General features: G+C 46.6%; 1 protein-coding gene across 1 annotated transcript in view; it reads right to left on the minus strand.

The window, feature by feature from the left end:
• The window catches only part of adgra2 (adhesion G protein-coupled receptor A2), a 175,458-nt gene that overhangs the window by 13,832 nt on the left and 140,817 nt on the right, over positions 1 to 20,809 (minus strand). Inside the window, exons 12-18 of the mRNA XM_059960283.1 lie at positions 18,582 to 18,773; positions 17,441 to 17,648; positions 13,599 to 13,807; positions 11,650 to 11,777; positions 9,961 to 10,084; positions 5,469 to 5,614; positions 1,189 to 1,278 (exon numbers count right to left, since the gene is read on the minus strand). Of these exons, the coding sequence (XP_059816266.1) occupies positions 1,189 to 1,278; positions 5,469 to 5,614; positions 9,961 to 10,084; positions 11,650 to 11,777; positions 13,599 to 13,807; positions 17,441 to 17,648; positions 18,582 to 18,773 (1,097 nt within the window). The remainder of the gene's footprint in view (positions 1 to 1,188; positions 1,279 to 5,468; positions 5,615 to 9,960; positions 10,085 to 11,649; positions 11,778 to 13,598; positions 13,808 to 17,440; positions 17,649 to 18,581; positions 18,774 to 20,809) is intronic.

Raw genomic sequence — 20,809 nt, forward strand, 5'->3', positions numbered from 1 at the left:
GGTATCCTCAGGTTAGTGTAGACATAGTGGGTGAAATGGCCTGCTTCTATATAATCAGTGACTGGGGAGATGTTGGAGCCCATTATTAAGAATGAGATTTCAGGGTATGTGGAAGCGCATGATAAAATAGGCCGTAGTCAGCATGGTTCCCTTAAGGGTAAATCTTTCCTGACAAATCATTGGAATTCTTTGAGGAAATATCAAACAGGATAGACAAAGGAGAATCGGTGGATGTTTACCTGGATTTTCAGAAGGCCTGTGACAACATGCCGCACATGAGGTTGCTTAACAAGATAAGAGCCCATGGTATTACAGGAAGATACTAGCATGACTGACAGGAGGAAGAAGCGGGAACAAAGGCAGCCTTTCGTGGTTTTCTGCTGAAGACAAGTGGTGTTCACAGGGGTCGGTACTGGGGCTGCTTCTCTTCACGTCACATTTATTCAGATGACAGAATTGATGGCTATGTAACCAGGTTTGTGGATGATATGAAGATAGGCAGAGGGGCAGGAGGTGCTGAGTATTCATGGTCTGCAGTAGGATTTAAGACAGATGGGGAGGAGTGGCAGATGGAATATAGTGCAGGGAACTGTATGGTCATGCACTTTGGAGGAAGGAATAAAGGTGTAGACTAATCATATAGATGGAGAGAAAATTCAAAATCAGAGGTGCAAAGGGACTTGGGAGTCCTTCTGCAGGATCCTCTAAAGGTTAGCTTGCAGGGTGAGTTGGCAGTAAGGAAGACAAATGCAATGCTTACATTCATTTTGAGAGGACTAGAGTATAAAAGGAAGGATGTAACGCTGATGTTTTATAAAGCATTGATCAGACTGCACTTGGAGTATTGTGAGCAGTTTTGGGCTGTACAAACATACAAAGTCCTTAGAGGCAGTGGCAGGAATTGATCCTGGGTCAGTGTTACTGTAAACTGTTATGCCAACCACTGCACTACCATTTACTCTGCATTATAATTGATTTACCATGTATGATCTCAACGCACTATGAAATGAATTGATCTGTATGAACAGTATGCAAGACAAACCTTTCACTCTATCTGTGACAATAACAAACCAATTTCACTTTCAGTGCTCAATGATTCTATGGTTTGAGCAGTCTTGTCACACTAACTAACCCGTGAAGATCAGGCGTTGTTCTGGTCGATTAGAGGACACAGGATACTGTACTCACTATGGACTGATGTTGCTGTAGTTGTGAAGATTGACAGCTGCTGTGATCCCACATATAATCAGAGGAATGCCTCCTGCGATGAGATAGAACCTGCGCAGCGAGACAGAGAGAAGACATTCAAGATCTGCGGTGAGCCTCAGACACCTTGAGCTGTAACACACACAAAATGCTGGAGGCAGCATCTGTGGAAATTAACAAGCAGTCAACGTTTCAGGCCAAGACCCTCCATCAGCACTGGAAAGGAAGGGGAAACACGCCAGAATAGAAAAGGTGGGGGGAGTGGAAGGAATAAAGATAGAAGGTGATAGGTGAAGCCTGGTGGGTGGTGGGGGGGAATTAAGTAAGAAGCTGGGAGGTGATAGGTGGAAAAGGCAAAGGGCTAGAGAAGAAAGAATCTGATAGGAGAAGAGACTGGGCCATGGGAGAAAGGGCACCAGAGGGAGGTGACAGGCAAGTGAGGAGAAGAGGAGAGGTAAAAGGTGAGCTGGAGTGGGGAATGGCAGATAATGGAAGAGTGAGCAGAAAAATTACCGGAACTGCTGGCGCTGGAAGCATAGTGACATTTGCGAGCTGCCCCTGCACATCCTTGGACGGTGTTGGACATTGCTGCAAACAACATGTTTCCATGTACATGTGACAAGTAAAGCTAATGTTTTAAAAACGTCAACTGCTCGGAGGGTCTCAGCCTGTTTCCAGCATCTGCAGGATCTGGTGTTTATAATTAATTTTGAACAATGCCTTCGTGTTGGTCCAGAACTAAATAAGCTTTGTGCAAAACCTACTGAGCTAGAAATTACTTTTGCTTTATGCATCTTAAATTAACATGGATGGGTGACAACCTTATTCAGCTAATTGAATTAAACTAAAGGCACCTGGAGAGAGGAAGTTACTGAGTTTTGTTAGTGAACTCACGTCCTTTCTCTCTGTATCTCAGCTAACGAGATACTCGTCTTTTCTCTTTTTAATCATTGTATTTCAGTTAACAAGATACGAATCTGGAAAAATTTGGACGGTGTTCTGAGGACCTGAAGTTATCTTACTCCAGTCGCAAGATAATAATTAAAAATAAGAACACTTAGTAATTTCAACAATTGAATAATTCAGGGGTCTGAGGAATTGAGGAACTATGATATCTGGGATTTGAGGGATTTTGTTCTTTTTAATCAACCTTTGGTGATTCAATGTGGCAGAACTAAGCCAAGGCAGAGTTGATGCTGAGCCCAGACCCGAGAGCAAGGAAAGACCCAAGGCTTGATTGATTTGAGCACTGGACCGAAGTGGAAGTGTCAGGTATGGGCCAAATCAAGATAGCAGGGCCCAGGCCCAAGATCGTATCAAAGTGGCAGGACCCAGGACTGACAGCAAGAAAAGACCCAGAGTTTGGACGATTTGAGCACTGGGTCACATTGAAGAGGCGAGGGTTCCGGGGCTGGAGGCGAGGGATGGGCCAGGTCAGCTTGCTGCTCTGTGAGGTTTACTCTTCTGTGCACAAACTGCAACTAATGCCTCCTGAATCACCTGCGGCTGGTTGTGGATTCACTTTTGTGTACTTCAGTTCTGATGCAATTTGCTTCCTTTTATTGTTTGCGTGATTTGTTTTTTTTTGTCTCTGCACATCAGGTATATGACGGTCTTTTTAAAAATGTGTTCTGTTGGGTTTTGTGGCTGACTAAAAGGAGATGAATCTCAAGGTTGTATAGAGTGGACATACTTTGATAATAAATGAACTTTGAAGAGAAAAATACGAATGAGATTTTAAATGTTAAAGTCAACAGAAATCTTTCTGAAGTGACAAATTAATCCCCTGGATCTTTAAGCACACTCTTTTGATTCAAAAATAACAGGCATCCTCCCTAACTATTAAGAAGTGTAACAAGAGATAGATCTAGTTTAAAAAAAAATTAAAATCTTATCTGCAGACAACAAAGGACAGATCTTGGGACCATTTGAATTTAAGACTTTGTCAGAGGTCGAGATTTAACCCAATCACAATTGTTATTTCTTCAGAGCAAAATACACGACAAAATCCACCTTAAGCAAACAATCCATTTTTGAGTACAAGAAAACGAAAGAAATAGGAGTGATTTCTGGGGGTTTTCTGCATAATTTTTTTGTTGGGGAAATGATGATAAATTTGACAAAACCTGTCAGTTCAATCAGATTTAGATTTGAATTCAAAGATTAGAAGACAGCACAGAATACCAGGAATTTTCTCAAACTTAGCTCAAACAAAATGTTCCAATAAATTGGAACAAGTTGAAATATCTCATCAAAGCCTAAAATGTGTCATGAACACATGGTACTACATCCAACAGATCATTTGTCAAACTTGAAAGTTTTGAGAACACAGGGAGCCAAAGCTTCATTTTGAGCTGTCCGTTGCCACAATTCCTGAGAACATCTTGGCTGGCAACAACATTCCGAAGGTGTAATGGACCAGACTTGCAGAGTTCCAGTATAGAAACCAGCCTTTAGGTTTAATATCATCAGCATAAGTCGTGAAGACAACAAATTTCACGATATATGCTGGTGATATTAAATCTGATTTTGATTTTGACATATCCATGCATTCCCAAGATAGTCCTGTTTGCCTGCATCTGGCTCATATTCTCTGAATCCTTCCCATTTGTATTTTTTATATACAGTGTATATTCACTTAAAGGATGAGGGCTTTGCAGGCTGAGCCACTTCTTTTTGTTTTAAAGGAAGAGGCAGTGAGCTGGCTTCTTGAGCCATTGCAATCCTGGTCCATCCACAATGCATTACCTCAATGAACTTGTCCAAACATCACTGAAACATTTCTCCTGGATTTCCCCTCACCCTAAACCTAGGCCCCCTTGTTCCAGACACAAGACCTAGGTGTAGAACTACGCCATTCTGCTCAGAGTCTACTCTGCCATTCAATCAAGGCCGATTCACCAACCCTCTCGGCCCCATTCTCCTGCCTTCTCGTCGCTTCTGACGCCCTGATTAATCAAGAATCTATCAACCTCGGCCTGAAATACACCCAAATCACAATTGGACTCCACAACTATCGGTGGCAATGAATTCCACAGATCCACCACCCTCTGGATAAATAATTTTTCCTCATCCCGGAAAAAAGATTTACCATCCAATTTATCTTCAGCAGTCATGATTTTATAAATCTCTATGCCACTCCTCATGATTTTATAAATCTCTATGCCACTCCTCATGATTTTATAAAACTCTATGCCACTCCTCATGATTTTATAAATCTCTATGCCACTCTTCATGATTTTATAAATCTCTATGCCACTCCTCATGATTTTATAAATCTCTATGCCACTCCTCATGATTTTATAAATCTCCATGTCACCCCTCAACCTCATTCACTCCAAGGAAAATAGTCCCAGCCTTTTTCTGATAACTCAACCCTCCACTCCCAGACTAAAACTATCAGTGTTATGGGTTCACTTATGAATTGGAAAGCAAATTGCAAAGTTCCAATAACTTTCACCCTGTTCTACCCTGTCCAAGTTGACAACATCTGGGAATTCATGGCTTCAAGGGAAGTGGAAACACATTTGAAAGGTGCCCAAGGAGAGTACAGAAATCAGCTTTAGTTATCACACGTACGTGAGATGTGTTCTCTGCATCAACACTGCCACAGGCTGACAATGTGCTGCAGGTGCTGTCACGCTCCCAGTGCCAACACAGCAAGCCTGCAGCCCACTAACCCTAACCGGTAGGTCTTTGGAATGTGGGAGGAAACCCATGCAGTCAGGGGGTAATGTTCAAATTCCTTAAATGCACAGGCAGAAAGTGAAAGCTGATTTTTCGATTGCTGACGCTGTACGGCATTACACTAATCGCCATACTACCATGCCATCCTATGGGGGAAGTAATCGTGGATTATGGGGCAAAGGAGGGTTATGGGGTAAAGGTGGGTTATGGGTTATAAAAGTGGGTTATAAGGATAGCTGGCTGGTAGTGTAGTGGCATCCGTGCTGGGCCTCGGAGCGAAGGATGAGAGTTCGAATCCAGCCATCTCCCTTGCACACTTTCCATCCGTGCTGGGCCTCGGAGCGTCGAGCTAGCAACTCAGCCTCGTAAAAACAAGAAAGCCTGCTAGAAAACACGACAGCATCCCACTCGGAGTTAAGGGCTTTCTTCTTCTTCTATGGAGTAAAGATGGGTTATGAGGTAAAGGAGGGTTATGGGGTAAAGGTAGGTTATGGGGTAAAGACGAATCATGGGATGGACTGCATTCATGGGCAAAAAGTGTAAGATCTCTGATTTTTTCAACAGCTCCTCCGTACCTGAGCATTGGCCGCTGTGCGGGGGCTGGAAGCTCGAGTTCATGTTGTCGTTGCAAATTCTGTGTTGCTTCTTTGTAAATGACCCTTGCTGAAACTCCAATCCAGAGCAGAGTTGAGAGGGATGAGTAATGCAGGAGAATCCCTACCTGGGAAAAGATGGGAGTCACAGATAAAACCAGCATTCTTTTCCCCAGCCCTTCACAGCAAATGTTCAATGTAAATTTATTACCAATGTACACAACATACGTTGAAGACTATCAAATGTTGAAAGGCCTAGATAGAGTGCACATGGAGAGGATGTTCCCTATAGTGGGAGAGTCTGGGATTAGAGTGCACAGCCTCAGAATAGAAGGATGTATATTTAGAATGGAGATGAGGAGGAATTCCCTTGTGAGTCTGTGGAATTCGTTGCCACAGTTAATAAATTCTTGATTAGTCAGGGCATTAAAGGTTATGGGAAGAAGACGGGAGAATGGGGTTAAGAAGGAAATGCATCAAACATGATGAAATGGTGGAGCAGACTCGATGGGTCAAATGGCCTAATTCTGGTCTTATGAACTTATATACTACCTTCAGGTTCTTTTTTTTGCAGGCATTTACAGGAAACAAGAAGGAAATACTAAAATAGGCTAATACCAGGCGGCATAAGTTTAAGGTGATTAGATGGAAGTGTAGGGATGGATGTCAGAGATTGGCTTTTACACAGAGTGGTGGGTGTGTGGAGCACACCGCCAGGGTGATGATACAGGCAGGCACATTAGGGACATTTAAGAAGCTATTAAATAAACACATAGCCCATGGTATTACAGGAAAGATTCTAGCATGGATAAAGCAGTGGCTGATCGGCAGGAGGCAAAGAGTGGGAATAAAGGGAACCCTTTCCAGTTGGCACAGGTGTCTATTTTGGAATCTAATTCATTTTACGTTATATGTCAATGATTTGGGTGATGGAATTGATGGCTTTGTTGCAAAGTTTGCAGATCATTTGAAGATAGGTGGAGGGGCAGGTAGTTCTAAGGAAGTAGAAAGAATACGGAAGGACTTAAGACAAATTAGAAGAATGGGCAAAGAAATGGCAGATGGAATAGTGTTAGGAAGGGTATGGTCATACACTTTGGTAGCAAAAATGAAAGGGTTGATTACTGCCTAAATGGAGAGAAAATACAAAAAAACTGAGGTGCAAAGGGACTTGGGAGTCCTTGTGCAGGATTCCCAAAAGGTTAACTTGCAGGTTGAGTCTGCGGTGAGGAAGGCAAATGCAATGTTAGCATTCATTTCAAGAGGACTAGAATATAAAAGCAAGGATGTAATGTTGAGATTTAATAAAGCACTAGTGAGGCTTCACTTGGGATATTGTGAGCAGGTTTGGGCCCCTTTTCTCAGAAAGGATGTGCTGAAACTGGAGAGGGTTCAAAGGAGGTTCACAAAAATGATTCCAGGATTGAATGGCTTGTCATATGAAGAGTGTTTGATGGCTCTGCGTCTGTGCTCACTGGAATTCAGAAGAATAAGGGGTGACCTCAATGATACCTATTGAACGGTGAAAGGCCTTTATAGAGTGGATGTAGAGAGGATGTTTCCTATGGTGGGAGAGAGGAGGGTCCTTTGAGAACAGAGATGGGGAGAAATTTCTTTAGCCAGAGAGTGGTGAATCTGGTGAATTCTTTGCCACAGGCAGCTGTGGAGGCCAAGTCTTTATGTATATTTAAGGCAAAGGTTGATAGATTCTTGATTGGTCATCAGGGAATGAAGGGATACGGGAAGAAGGACAGAGATTGGGGCTGAGAGAAAATTAGATCAGCCATGATGAAATGGCAGAGTAGACTCGATGAGCCAAATGGCCTAATTCTGCTCCTGTATCTTATGGATTTTAGACTTACAGATGATAGAAAAACAGAGGGGTATGTGGAAGGGAAGGGTTAGTACCTTTCCCAGAACAGTAGCTTCAAAGGTTTATTCATTATCAAAGCATGTATCCATAGACAACACTGAAATTTGTGTTCTCCAGACAGCCACGAAACAATGAAAGAACAGAAAAAGTCAGCACAAGATTCTGGGCCAAAGGACCAGTACTGTGCTGTGGTGTTCGATGTCCTTTGTTAAAAACAATTGAATTTGTGAAAAACTACACACAAACAAAGACTGACAAAAACTCGTGCAAAAGGCAATCAGTGATACCGAGAACGTGAGTTGTAAAGAGTCCTTGGGAGTGAGTCTGTAGATCACAGAATCAGTTTAGAGTTCATGCCAACTGTTGTGTGGCAAGCCCCACAGAGAAGACGACCAGGTCACCTGTGTCAGTTATATTGGCTAAGGGAAAAACTGGCCAGGACGAGGAGGAGAGGACAATGAAAACTCTTAATGCCCACTTGACTGAGTAAATGAGACCTTAATTTGATTATTATTTAAATAGTAAAAAATTGCAGCATGCTGCTGTGCAGAGGGACTTGGGAGTGTGTGTGCATGAATCACAAAAGTTTGGTTTGCAAGTGCAGCAGGCTATCAAGAAGGCAAATGGGATGTTGGCCTTCATTGCTAGAGGGAGTGAATTTAAAAGCAATGAAGTTATGCTGCAACTGTACAGGGTACTGGTGAGGCCGCACCTGGAGTACTGTGTGCAGTTCTGGTCTCCTTACTTGAGGAAGGATATACTGGCTTTGGAGGTGGTGCAGAGGAGGTTCACCAGGTTGATTGCAGAGATGAGGGGGTTAGACTATCAGGAGAGATTGAGTTGCCTGGAACTGTACTTGCTGGAATTCAGAAGAATGAGAGGAGATCGTATAGAAACATATAAAATTATGAAAGGGATAGATAAGATAGAGACAACTAGGGGGCATAGCCTCAAGATTTGGGAGAATAGATTTAGGACAGAGATGAGGAGGAACTGCCTTTCCCAGGGAGTAGTGAATCTGTGGAATTCTCTGCCCAATGAAGCAGTGGAGGCTACATCAGTAAATATATTTAAGACAAGTTTGTTCGGATTTTTGCATAGTCGGGGAATTAAGGGATTGTGGAGCAAAGACTGGCAGGTGGAGATGAGTCCATGGCCAGATCAGCCATGATCTTATTGATTGGCGGGGCAGACTCGACCGGACAGATGGCCGACTCCTCCTCCTATGTTCTTAACTGAAAGGCATCACCTACATCAGTGCAGCTCAGCCTCTGTTGTTGTTATTTGTCACATGTGGAGTGAAATGTGTCATTTGCATCAAATCAAGTCAGTATGCATTGTGCTGGGCAGCCCACAAGTGTCACCGTGCCTCCTGTGCCGACACAGCATACCCACAACTCCTTAATCCTCAGCCGTAGGCCTTTGGAAAGTGGGGAGAAACCCACACAGTCATGGGGAGAACATCCAAACCCCTTACAGACAACGGTGGGAATTGAACCAGTCCCAGTATAAAATCTGATAGTGCCACGGACCCCAGCACTATCCCACACCCAACCACAGTTGGCTCACACTCCAGATCAGATTGAAAAGGTCAGGACCAGTGGCGAGGGACGAGCTGATTCAGCTTGCTGCTCCAGGAGGCCGAGATGCCTCTGTGCCTGCAGCCAGCGGGATCAGCGACTGAGGTGACGGGCTTCATGGCTCTGGACTCACTTTCCTGAACAGCTGTTTACACAGTTTGATTTATTTCTGCACATTGGGTGTTTGACGGTCTCTTTTTAACGAGCTCTGTTGGGTTTCTGTGCTTTTTGGCTGCCTGTAAGGAGACGAATCTCAAGGTTGTATTAGTGTACATACTTTAATGAGAAATCAATACTTTGATTGTTCTAACATCCTGAAAGTTCACGATCAGATGGTGTATTATTGTTTCTGTGCAAAGGTACCGCCACAATTCTCACATCCTACAGGCAGATGACACTCAGTTTCAGAGTTATTTATCACAAGTACATCAAAACACACACTGAAGTGTGTCATTTGCATTAACAATCAACACACCCAAGGAAGTACTGGGGGCGACCTGTAAGTGTTGTCACACATTCCAACACCAACATAGCATGCTCACAATCCCTGTCAGCACAATAAAACATCCCAATGATGCAGCAACATCAGCCAAACAAGCCCCTTTCCTCCCTTCCACCCAGGCGCACACACAGGCCTCTAACCCCTGTGGCCGCCAGCGGACTCGGATTTCCAGGCATTGGGCCTTTGACTTCCCCACTGGACTCAGAGATTCACGGACTTGGTGCTCGACATCTTGGTTTCCAATCTCTTTGTTGACACCTACTTCCCAGCCCGCCGAGGCCCAGGTCTGAACCACAGCTAAGCTTCAAATAAGGTGATCCCCTGCTTATTCAATGATTGAAGCTCACCATCTCATGTACCATAGTAAAATACCCTGAACTTATCTTTGCTCCACACACGACAGGAACCCCTGAACTCGGGAAAAGACAAACACCAGGCAGGTTTGAATCTTTTACTCCACACATGACAGGAACCCCTGAACTTGGGAAAAGTCAAACACCAGGCGGGTTTGATACTCACCACTTGGCAGAGCAGAACATACTCTTTACGGTTGATACCACCACTGAACACAGTACAGGTCATGGAGATGTGGAACCAGAGGTTTAGTAACATGTGCCAGCTCTTCCTCGAGATCCGGATTGTGCTAAAAGAGCCGGAGGAGGAGGAGATTAATTAAACAGTGCACACAGACACATTGTACCCCACTACTGTGAAATCCTTGGAATACCATGGAATGATTGAACAGTAGCAGATCATTCAGCCCCACGAGCCTGGTCCAATACTCAGCACGATCATGTCTGACCCTCCTTTTAAAGATAAAGATTAGCCATATGATGTCATATGTACATCAAAAAAGACAATGAAATACATTGTTTGCATCATTGTGTTTTTACAGGGTGGCCTGTAAATGCCATCATGCTTCTGGCAACTTACTAACCCTAACTGTTACATCGTTAAATGTGGGAGGAAACTAGAGCACCCATGGGGAGTCATGTTATTCCCACTGACCCTCACCCAGACCATAGCTCTCCATACCCCTCCCATCTATGTAACTATCTAAATAAGTTCAAATAGAACCTGCATCCACCACTTCCACTGGAAGCTCATTCCACACTCTCACCACCCTCTCAGTGAAGTTCTCCTCATGTTCCCCTTAAACATTTCACCTTTCACTCTTAACCCATGACCTCTAGTTCTAGTCTCACCAAACGACAGTCACTTGTTGTGGACCCAATATAGAACATGGCAGAGAGAGCGGTCAAGGGTCTGTGATAAGGTGGGTGGTGGGGGGGGGGGGGGCAGAGATGGAAGTGGTTTCAGGTGGAGGCCATAAGTCTCTATCAAAATCACGATAAACATTGTTGCTGAGTTACAGAAAACACACAAAGGCAAGCCAGAGGCCACATTTCAATAAGAGTTTGAGGAGGTCTGTTTGCCATCAAAGACTCCAGCAAACTTCAACAGACATACTGTGGGGAGCATTGGAACTGGCTGCATCACTATCTCGTGTAGAGGGGCCACTGCGCAGGATTGGAGAAAGCTGCAGAGGGTTGCAAAGTATGCCATCTCCATCATGGGCATTAACACCAAAGTCACCTTCAAAAGGCAACATCCATCATTAAAGACCCCATCACTCAGGACATGACCTCTTCTCATTACTACCATCAGGGAGGAGGTACAGGAGCCTCAGTGTTTTAGGAACAGCTTCCTCCCCTCTACCATCGCATTTGTGAATGGACATTAAATGCATGAACACTACTTCTATTTTTGGCTCACTTTCTGTACTATTTATTTATATATATATATATATATATATATATATATAAAACTATAAAAATATTATATATATATAAATTACAATGATACCTTATAATTTATGGTAAATTGTTAACGTAGTGCACAGTACTGCTGCCACAAAACAATAAATCTCACAACACGTCAGTGATAATAAACCTGATTCTGGTATTAACTCTCGAGTTCCCTATACTAAGCCTAACCACTAACATACAGTATTTGAATTGAGCAGTACCCCGAGTAAAGCTGAGTATAACTGGCATGATCCACCTATTGCTCAATGGCCGAGCGGAAGCATGTTCGGTACAGAGACGCAGCAGCGCACTCGGGGACAATGCCCTGGTGGCTACAAACACTGCCTGCCCTATCTCTCTGGACAGCAGCAATTTGGCAGAGCTGGGATGGGTGACTTACTTGTGCCTCAGGATGTAGGCAATGATGGCGGTGAGGAGGCAGAGTAAGAGGAACACGGTGCAGGTGTAGATAACCGGGTGAAGAATCGGTACGCTCTCGTGGACTGGAACAGACTGGTTGCTTATCCTCTGCAAAAGAGACAGAGTGAGAGAGTGACAAACCTCATACAACATTCAGCTGCACTTTTCCAAACACATTCCTCAGACACGGATATGGGAACGTGGATCAAGGACTCGGCCACTTGGTCACTCCAGCCTGTTGCATCATTCATTGAGAATTTGGCTGATCTGTAACAACCTCAGTCTCCTTCCTAAATTAATGCTTCCAGTAGTCTCACAGGCCTCTTACACGCTTGGTGGCCACTTTATCAGGTACACCTGTAATCCTGCAAATACCTAACCAGCCAATCATGTATCAGCAGCTCAATGCATAGAAGCAAGCAGGCAGAGTCAAGCTGTTCATTTGTTGTTCAGACCAAACATCAGAATTGAGAAAATTTGTGATATAAGGGACTTTGGCCATGGAATAATTGTTGGTACAGGCTCGTGGGGACAATGCCCTGTTGCTTTGAATGTGGCTGCAAACTTCCTGGTTTGAGCAGCTCAGAAATTGATTTTCAAACACAACCATCTCTAGAGTTTACAGAGAATTGTGCGAAAAACAAAACCCATCCATGAGTGATTGTTCTGTGGGTTAAAATGCCTGGTTAATGAGAGAGGTCAGAGGAGAATGGCCAGACTAGTTCAAGCTAACAGGAAGGGGATAATAACTCAAATAACCATGTGTTACAACAGTGGTGTGCAGAAGAGCATCTCTGAACGCACAACACGTCGAACTTTGAAGAGGATGGGCCACAGCAGCAGCAGACCTCACCATGACCACTCCTCTACCTAATAAGGTGGCCACTGAGGGTATTTTCTCATGAAGTTGAAGAATGCCATTCTGCCTGTGGAGTCCATGTCAGCTCTCAGAGCAATCTCATCAGTCCCACTGCCTCACCTGTTCCCATCAGCTGCCTGATTCAACCACACACTGAGGGCAATTCACAGAGGCCAACCAACCTACTGGCACATGCCAAAGCACCAAGGGGAAACCCACACTGCAAAAGAAAGAACGTGCAGACTCCAGACCGATAGCACCAGAGATGAGGATGTGAGGCAGGAGAGTGCTGGCGGTGGATAAGAGTTTGCCTTATTAGCAGGAGTGGAGCAACCAAAGGTGAGGATTTTAGAATCAGCAGCAGTGAGTAGGCAAATGGACACCAGGTGATGGGTGAACGATAAATGCAGGAGATTGGAAATCCAGAGCAACACACACAATATGCCAGGCCAGGCAGCATCTATGGAGAGTCAGTGTTTCCGGCCGACACCATTCATCTGGACTGGAAGAAAGGGCGGGGGGGGGGGGGCAGAAGCCAGAATAAAGTGGTGCAAGTGGGAGGAATACAAGCTGGAAGGTGATAAGTGAGATGAGGTAAGGGGGAAGCTGGGTGGGTGGCGAGGGAGGATGAAGTGAGAAAGGGAAGGGCAGAAAAGGTAAAGGACTGAAAAAGGAGGAATCAGATATGAGAGGACAGTGGACCATGGGAGAAAAGGGAAAAGGAGGGGAACCAGACGGAGGTGATAGGCAGGTGAGGAGAAGAGAAGGGGTGAGAGGGGACCAGGTGGGGAATGGAAAGAGAGAGAAGGGGAGAAAGGTAATTACCAGAAGTTAGAGAATTTGTTGTTCACGGTTACGAGGTGTTGCTCCTCCAGTCTGAGCTTGGCCTCGTAGTGACAGAAGAGGAGCCGTGGACAAGCGTGTCAAAATGGGAGACTTGTGTTTATTAATGGGCTGGATTCCCACATCAAGAGGCTGGATGGGAAACTCTCCAAGTGGCCACTCCTGTCCCAGCCTGCTGCCTCCCGCTTCTCCCCACCCCTCTACGTAGAATCCTGGCACATTCTCACCTTCAGCACGGCCACGTTACTGAACTGCCGGCACCACAGTGTGCTGACGTTGCCATTGGTGTGGGCGATCTGGCATCCTGCAGCCTGCCAGCCACCAAGGCCACCCAGGAGGTCGAAGTTCCAGTGGGCCGCGACCTGGTCCTCTCCCGGCTGCCAGTGACGCAGAGACACCAGGAGGGGATCGGTGAGCGTGCCCACGCCACAGCCACCTGTACAGCACGGAAGAGCAGGAAGAAAACAGGAATCAAAGCACTCAATTGCACCCTTGCTACCCACACTGAAAGAAACACTGCACAGGAAACCAGCGTCCATCTTCAAAGACCCCCACTATCCAGACCATGTTCCCTTCTCAGAAAGAAGATACTGGAGCCATTGCCCCACACCAGCAGGTTCAGGAACAGTTATTACCCTTCAACCATTAGACTACTGAATCGGTGCAAGCAACTTCACTAATCTCAACTCTGAACTGATTCCACAACCAACAAACTCCCTCACAAGGGCTCGACAATCTCTATACTATTTATATAATAACATAATCGAAGGGAGGTGAGAGTATGGAACGAGCTGCCAGACGAAACGACGGATGTGGGTTTGATCTCAATTTTCAACAGGAATGGCAGAGGTATGTATGGTTTCTCATATATTCTACTGTATTTCTTTATTTTGCTGTGAATGCCTGCAAGAAAATGAATCTCAGGGTAGCATATGGTGTGACGTACAGTACTATGCCAAAGTCATATATACAGCTAGGATGCCTAAGACTTCAGCAGAGTATTGTAGTAACTTTATGTATTGCACTATACTGCTGCCATAAAAAAACAAGTGTCATGATAGATGTGAGTGATGATAAACCTGATTCTGATCTGGGTCTCTATTGTGGATCGAGAGTGGGAAGGAGGTAGGGAAAGGGAGAGGAGAGGGAGTGGGAAGCATCAGAGAGACATTCTGTAATGATCAATAAACCAATCGCTGGGAATCAAATAACCTTGCCTGGTGCCTGCACTGGCACTCCTTCTTTGCCACCTGTCCTACACCCTTCCTGTGGCACTGCACACTTGCCATTCGGAAAATCCTTCGCTTTTGTTAGATTTACAAACTCGCTCTCGGCTCAAAATTTACAAATACAGCACTGTACAGAAGTCTTAGGCACACTGACTGTATATATCGGCCAAAGACGTTTGCAGAGTACTGCATGCAGTTTGATAATAAATTTACTTTGACATTGACCTCAACCCAAGTGCCCACCAATCCCCCAAATCCACTCACCTGTACCAGGTGTCTTCTGAACCCTCTCACCTGTACTAGGTGTCTCCGAATACACTCACCTGTACCAGGTGTCCTATGAACCCTCTCACCTGTACTAGGTGTCCCCTGAACCCACTCACCTGTACTAGGTGTCCCCGCATCCACTCACCTGTACTAGGTGTCCTCTGAACCCTCTCACCTGTACTAGGTGTCCCCTGAACCCACTCACCTGTACTAGGTGTCCCCGCATCCACTCACCTGTACTAGGTGTCCCCGAATCCACTCACCTGTACTAGGTGTCCCCTGAATCCACTCACCTGTACTTGGTGTCCCCTGAACCCACTCACCTGTACTAGGTGTCCCCTGAATCCACTCACCTGTACTTGGTGTCCCCGAATCCACTCACCTGTACTAGGTGTCCCCAGAATCCACTCACCTGTACTAGGTGTCCCCTGAACCCACTCACCTGTACTAGGTGTCCCCGAATCCACTCACCTGTACTAGGTGTCCTCTGAACCCTCTCACCTGTACTAGGTGTCCCCTGAATCCACTCACCTGTACTAGGTGTCCCCGAATCCACTCACCTGTACTAGGTGTCCCCTGAATCCACTCACCTGTACTAGGTGTCCCCGAATCCACTCACCTGTACTAGGTGTCCCCGAATCCACTCACTTGTACTAAGTGTCCCCGAATCCACTCACCTGTACTAGGTGTCCTCTGAACCCTCTCACCTGTACTAGGTGTCCCCTGAATCCACTCACCTGTACCAGGTGTCCCCTGAATCCTCTCACCTGTACTAGGTGTCCTCTGAATCCACTCACCTGTACTAAGTGTCCCCGAATCCAATCACCTGTACTAGGTGTCCCCGAATCCACTCACCTGTACTAGGTGTCCCCTGAACCCACTCATCTGTACTAGGTGTCTCCTGAACCCACTCACCTGTACTAGGTGTCCCCTGAACCCACTCACCTGTACTAGGTGTCCCCGAATCCACTCACCTGTACTAGGTGTCCCCTGAATCCTCTCACCTGTACTTGGTGTCCCCTGAACCCACTCACCTGTACTAGGTGTCCCCGCATCCACTCACCTGTACCAGGTGTCTCCTGAATCCTCTCACCTGTACTAGGTGTCCCCTGAATCCACTCACCTGTACTAGGTGTCCCCGCATCCACTCACCTGTACTAGGTGTCCCCTGAACCCTCTCACCTGTACTAGGTGTCCCCGCATCCACACACTTGGTCTAGGTGTCCCCTGAATCCACTCACCTGTACTAGGTGTCCCCGAATCCACTCACCTGTACTAGGTGTCCCCTGAACCCTCTCACCTGTACTAGGTGTCCCCTGAATCCACTCACCTGTACTAGGTGTCCCCTGAATCCACTCACCTGTACTAGGTGTCCCCTGAACCCACTCACCTGTACTAGGTGTCCCCTGAACCCACTCACCTGTACTAGGTGTCCCCTGAATCCTCTCACCTGTACTAGGTGTCCCCTGAATCCTCTCACCTGTACTAGGTGTCCCCTGAACCCACTCACCTGTACTAGGTGTCCCCAAATCCACTCACCTGTACCAGGTGTCCTCTGAATCCACTCACCTGTACTAGGTGTCCCCGAATCCAATCACCTGTACTAGGTGTCTCCTGAATCCTCTCACCTGTACTAGGTGTCCCCTGAATCCACTCACCTGTACTAGGTGTCCCCTGAACCCACTCACCTGTACTAGGTGTCCCCTGAATCCTCTCACCTGTACTAGGTGTCCCCTGAATCCACTCACCTGTACTAGGTGTCCCCTGAACCCACTCACTTGTACTAGGTGTCCTCTGAATCCACTCAACTGTACTAGGTGTCCCCGAATCCACTCAACTGTACTAGGTGTCCCCGAATCCACTCACCTGTACTAGGTGTCCCCGAATCCACTCAACTGTACTAGGTGTCCCCGAATCCACTCACCTGTACTAGGTGTCCCCGAATCCACTCACCTGTACCAGGTGTCCTATGAACCCTCTCACCTGTACTAGGTGTCTCCTGAATCCTCTCACCTGTACTAGGTGTCCCCTGAATCCACTCACCTGTACTAGGTGTCCCTTGAACCCACTCACCTGTACTAGGTGTCCCCGCATCCACTCACCTGTACTAGGTGTCCCCTGAATCCACTCACCTGTACTAGGTGTCCCCTGAATCCACTCACCTGTACTAGGTGTCCCCTGAACCCACTCACCTGTACTAGGTGTCCCCGCATCCACTCACCTGTACCAGGTGTCCTCTGAACCCTCTCACCTGTACTAGGTGTCCCCGAATCCACTCAACTGTACTAGGTGTCCCCGAATCCACTCACCTGTACCAGGTGTCCTATGAACTCTCTCACCTGTACTAGGTGTCTCCGCATCCACACACTTGGTCTAGGTGTCCCCGAATCCACTCACCTGTACTAGGTGTCCCCTGAACCCACTCACCTGTACTTGGTGTCCCCTGAACCCTCTCACCTGTACTTGGTGTCCCCGAATCCACACACTTGGTCTAGGTGTCCCCGAATCCACTCACCTGTACTAGGTGTCCCCGAATCCACACACTTGTTCTAGGTGTCCCCGAACCCACTCACCTGTGCCAGCGAAGATGACAGGCGTTGATGGGCTCCTTTCTTTTCCATGATCCGCGAGGTTGGAAGAGTTGCCCGTGCTGGGGAATAGTTTGCCGTTGCGGAAAGCCACAAACTGCAGCCAGCAGCTGGAATTCTTGTGGCTTGGAGACGAGGAGGAGTGAGCAAAGAGAGCGGGCGGCAGCTGGACAGAGGCCAGAGCAATGCTGTTCTGCGAGATGGAGAGAGGCAGCAGGTCACAGGGTTACTAAGCAGGGCAACAACCCCTTCAGCCAAACTCACCATTGCTGACGTTAGATTTACCCGATCTCGCCCCATCTCCCAGCGTTTGGCCCAGATCCTTCTAAACCTCTCCTATCCATGTATCGGTCCAAATGTTGTACTACTTTATTCCATATAGCCTCCTCCCTCTGTGTGGAAAACTTACCCCACAGATCCCCTTTAAATCTTTCCCCTCTCATCGTAAATCTCTGTCCTCTAGTTTTAGACACAAATACAAAAAGGGAAATGGGTTGGGGGGAGAGGAGATACATCTCTACCAAAGGAGGTGTAAGGCACTCCTTCCCTCCACTGGCCTGCAGGTCACCCTAGGGCAAGGTGTAACACCTGCTTAGCCCCCGATCAGGGTCACGTGAAGCCATGGGAGCAGGTGGTGGATGGTGGTATGAGCAGCCGGTGCAGATCACAAGTCCTGGTTATGTGACCACTGACACCAGGCAGACAATCTCTGAAGAGTATTGATAATGGCTGGGGTCACCCGTCTTGTAAAGACACTGTCCAGAAGAAGGGAATGGCAAACCACTTCTGTAGAAAAATTTGCCAAGGACAATCATGATCATGGAAAGACCATGATCACCCACGTCATGTGACAAGGCACATAATGAACGAGTGAACAAATGATGGGATAAAGACTGTGACCATCCACCTTATCTACACCCCTGAAGGCTTTGTAAACCTTTATCAGGTCACCCCTCAGTTTCCTTCAGAGTAAACAGTCCCAGACTATCCGGTCTCTCCTCGTAACTCAAGCCCTACCATCTCGGTGGTATCATTATAAATCTCATCTACATCATTTCTGTCCTTGACCAGTTCCACACCCGCTCCGAGTCCGATCCTAGCTCTACACCCAGTCCCATCGAGTCACCTTGACAGGGAAATGCCTCAGGGAGCTGTTGATGCTACCAGTGCTGCACCGGAACTGGAGGGGGTGAGGGACGCCTCGCGCCTGTCCCTCGAGGCTGCTCACTACCAGTCTGCGCTGGAATGCAGTGCAGCTGAGGCCGCTGTAGCTGGCTGGCTTCACCAGGAATGCCTCCAGTGCAATGTTTGCGGATACCTGCAGACAGAGAGCATGGCATGAGTGGTGGCACCAGGCACGGGGACCAGTGGGTGGGCAGGGCCGGATGGGCGAGGAGGGTCACTGCTGGGTAAACACAGGATGGGGAGGGGGTCAGCAGAGGGAACCAGAGGGGCAAGGTCCCTGGGGTTCTACCTGTACAGGGGGCAAGTGGGACAGGGACCCCTGTGTGTTGGCACCCCAAGGGTGGTGGAACAAGGGTTCCCAGGGTGTTGAACTCACATAGAAACATAGAAAATAGGTGCAGGAGTAGGCTATTCGGCCCTTCGAGCCTGCACCGCCATTCAGTATGATCATGGCTGATCATCCAACTCAGAACCCTGTACCTGCTTTCTCTCCATACCCCCGATCCCTTTAGCCACAAGGGCCATATCTAACTTCCTCTTAAATATAGCCAATGAACCGGCCTCAACAGTTTCCTGTGGCAGAGAATTCCACAGATTCACCACTCTCTGTGTGAAGAAGTTTTCCCTCATCTTGGTCCTAAAAGGCTTCCCCTTTATCCTTAAACTGTGACCCCATGTTCTGGACTTCCCCAACATCGGAAACAATCTTCCTGCATCTAGCCTGTCCAATCCCTTTAGAATTTTATGTTTCAATAAGAGCCCCCCCTCAATCTTCTAAATTCCAGTGAGTATAAGCCTAGTCGATCCAGTCTTTCTTCATATGAAAGTCCTGCCATCCCAGGAATCAATCTGGTGAACCTTCTCTGTACTCCCTCTATGGCAAGAATGTCTTTCCTCAGATTAGGGGACCAAAACTGCACACAATATTCTAGGTGCGGTCTCACCAAGGCCTTGTACAACTGCAGTAGAACCTCCCTGCTCCTGTACTCAAATCCTTTTGCTATGAAAGCCAACATACCATTTGGCTTTTTCACCGCCTGCTGTACCTGCATGCCCACCTTCAATGACTGGTGTATAATGACACCCAGGTCTCGTTGCATCTCCCCTTTTCCTAATCGGCCACCATTCAGATAATAATCTGTTTTCCTGTTCTTGCAACCAGAGTGGATAACCTCACATTTATCCACATTAAATTGCATCTGCCATGAATTTTCCCACTCACCTAACCTATCCAAGTCACCCTGCATCCTCTTAGCATCCTCCTCACAGCTAACACCGCTGTCCAGCTTCGTGTCATCCGCAAACTTGGAGATGCTGCATTTAATTCCCTCATCTAAATCATTAATATATATTGTAAACAACTGGGGTCCCAGCACTGAGCCTTGCTGTACCCCACTAGTCACTGCCTGCCATTCTGAAAAGGTCCCGTTTACTCCCGCTCTTTGCTTCCTGTCTGCCAACCAAATCTCTATCCACATCAATACCATACCCCCAATACCGTGTGCTTTAAGTTTGTACACTAATCTCCTGTGTGGGACCTTGTCAAAAGCCTTTTGAAAATCTAAGTATACCACATCCACTGGCTCTCCCCTATCCACTCTACTAGTTACATCTTCAAAAAATTCTATAAGATTCGTCAGACATGATTTTCCTTTCACAAATCCATGCTGACTTTGTCCGATGATTTCACCTCTTTCCAAATGTGCCGTTATCATATCTTTGATAACCGACTCTAGCATTTTCCCCACCACCGATGTCAGACGCACCGATCTATAATTCCCCAGTTTCTCTCTCCCTCCTTTTTTAAAAAGTGGGGTTACATTAGCCACCCTCCAATGCTCAGGAACTAATCCAGAATCTAAGGAGTTTTGAAAAATTATCACTAATGCATCCACTATTTCTTGGGCTACTTCCTTAAGTACTCTGGGATGCAGACTATCTGGCCCTGGGGATTTATCTGCCTTTAATCCCTTCAATTTACCTAACACCACTTCCCTACTAACATGTATTTCCCTCAGTTCCTCCATCTCACTAGACCCTCGGTCCCTTACTATTTCCGGAAGATTATTTATGTCCTCCTTAGTGAAGACAGAACCAAAGTAGTTATTCAATTGGTCTGCCATGTCCTTGTTTCCTATGATCAATTCACCTGTTTCTGACTGTAAAGGA

Source organism: Hypanus sabinus, chromosome 1 (assembly GCF_030144855.1).
Source record: "Hypanus sabinus isolate sHypSab1 chromosome 1, sHypSab1.hap1, whole genome shotgun sequence".
Lineage (NCBI taxonomy): Eukaryota > Metazoa > Chordata > Chondrichthyes > Myliobatiformes > Dasyatidae > Hypanus > Hypanus sabinus.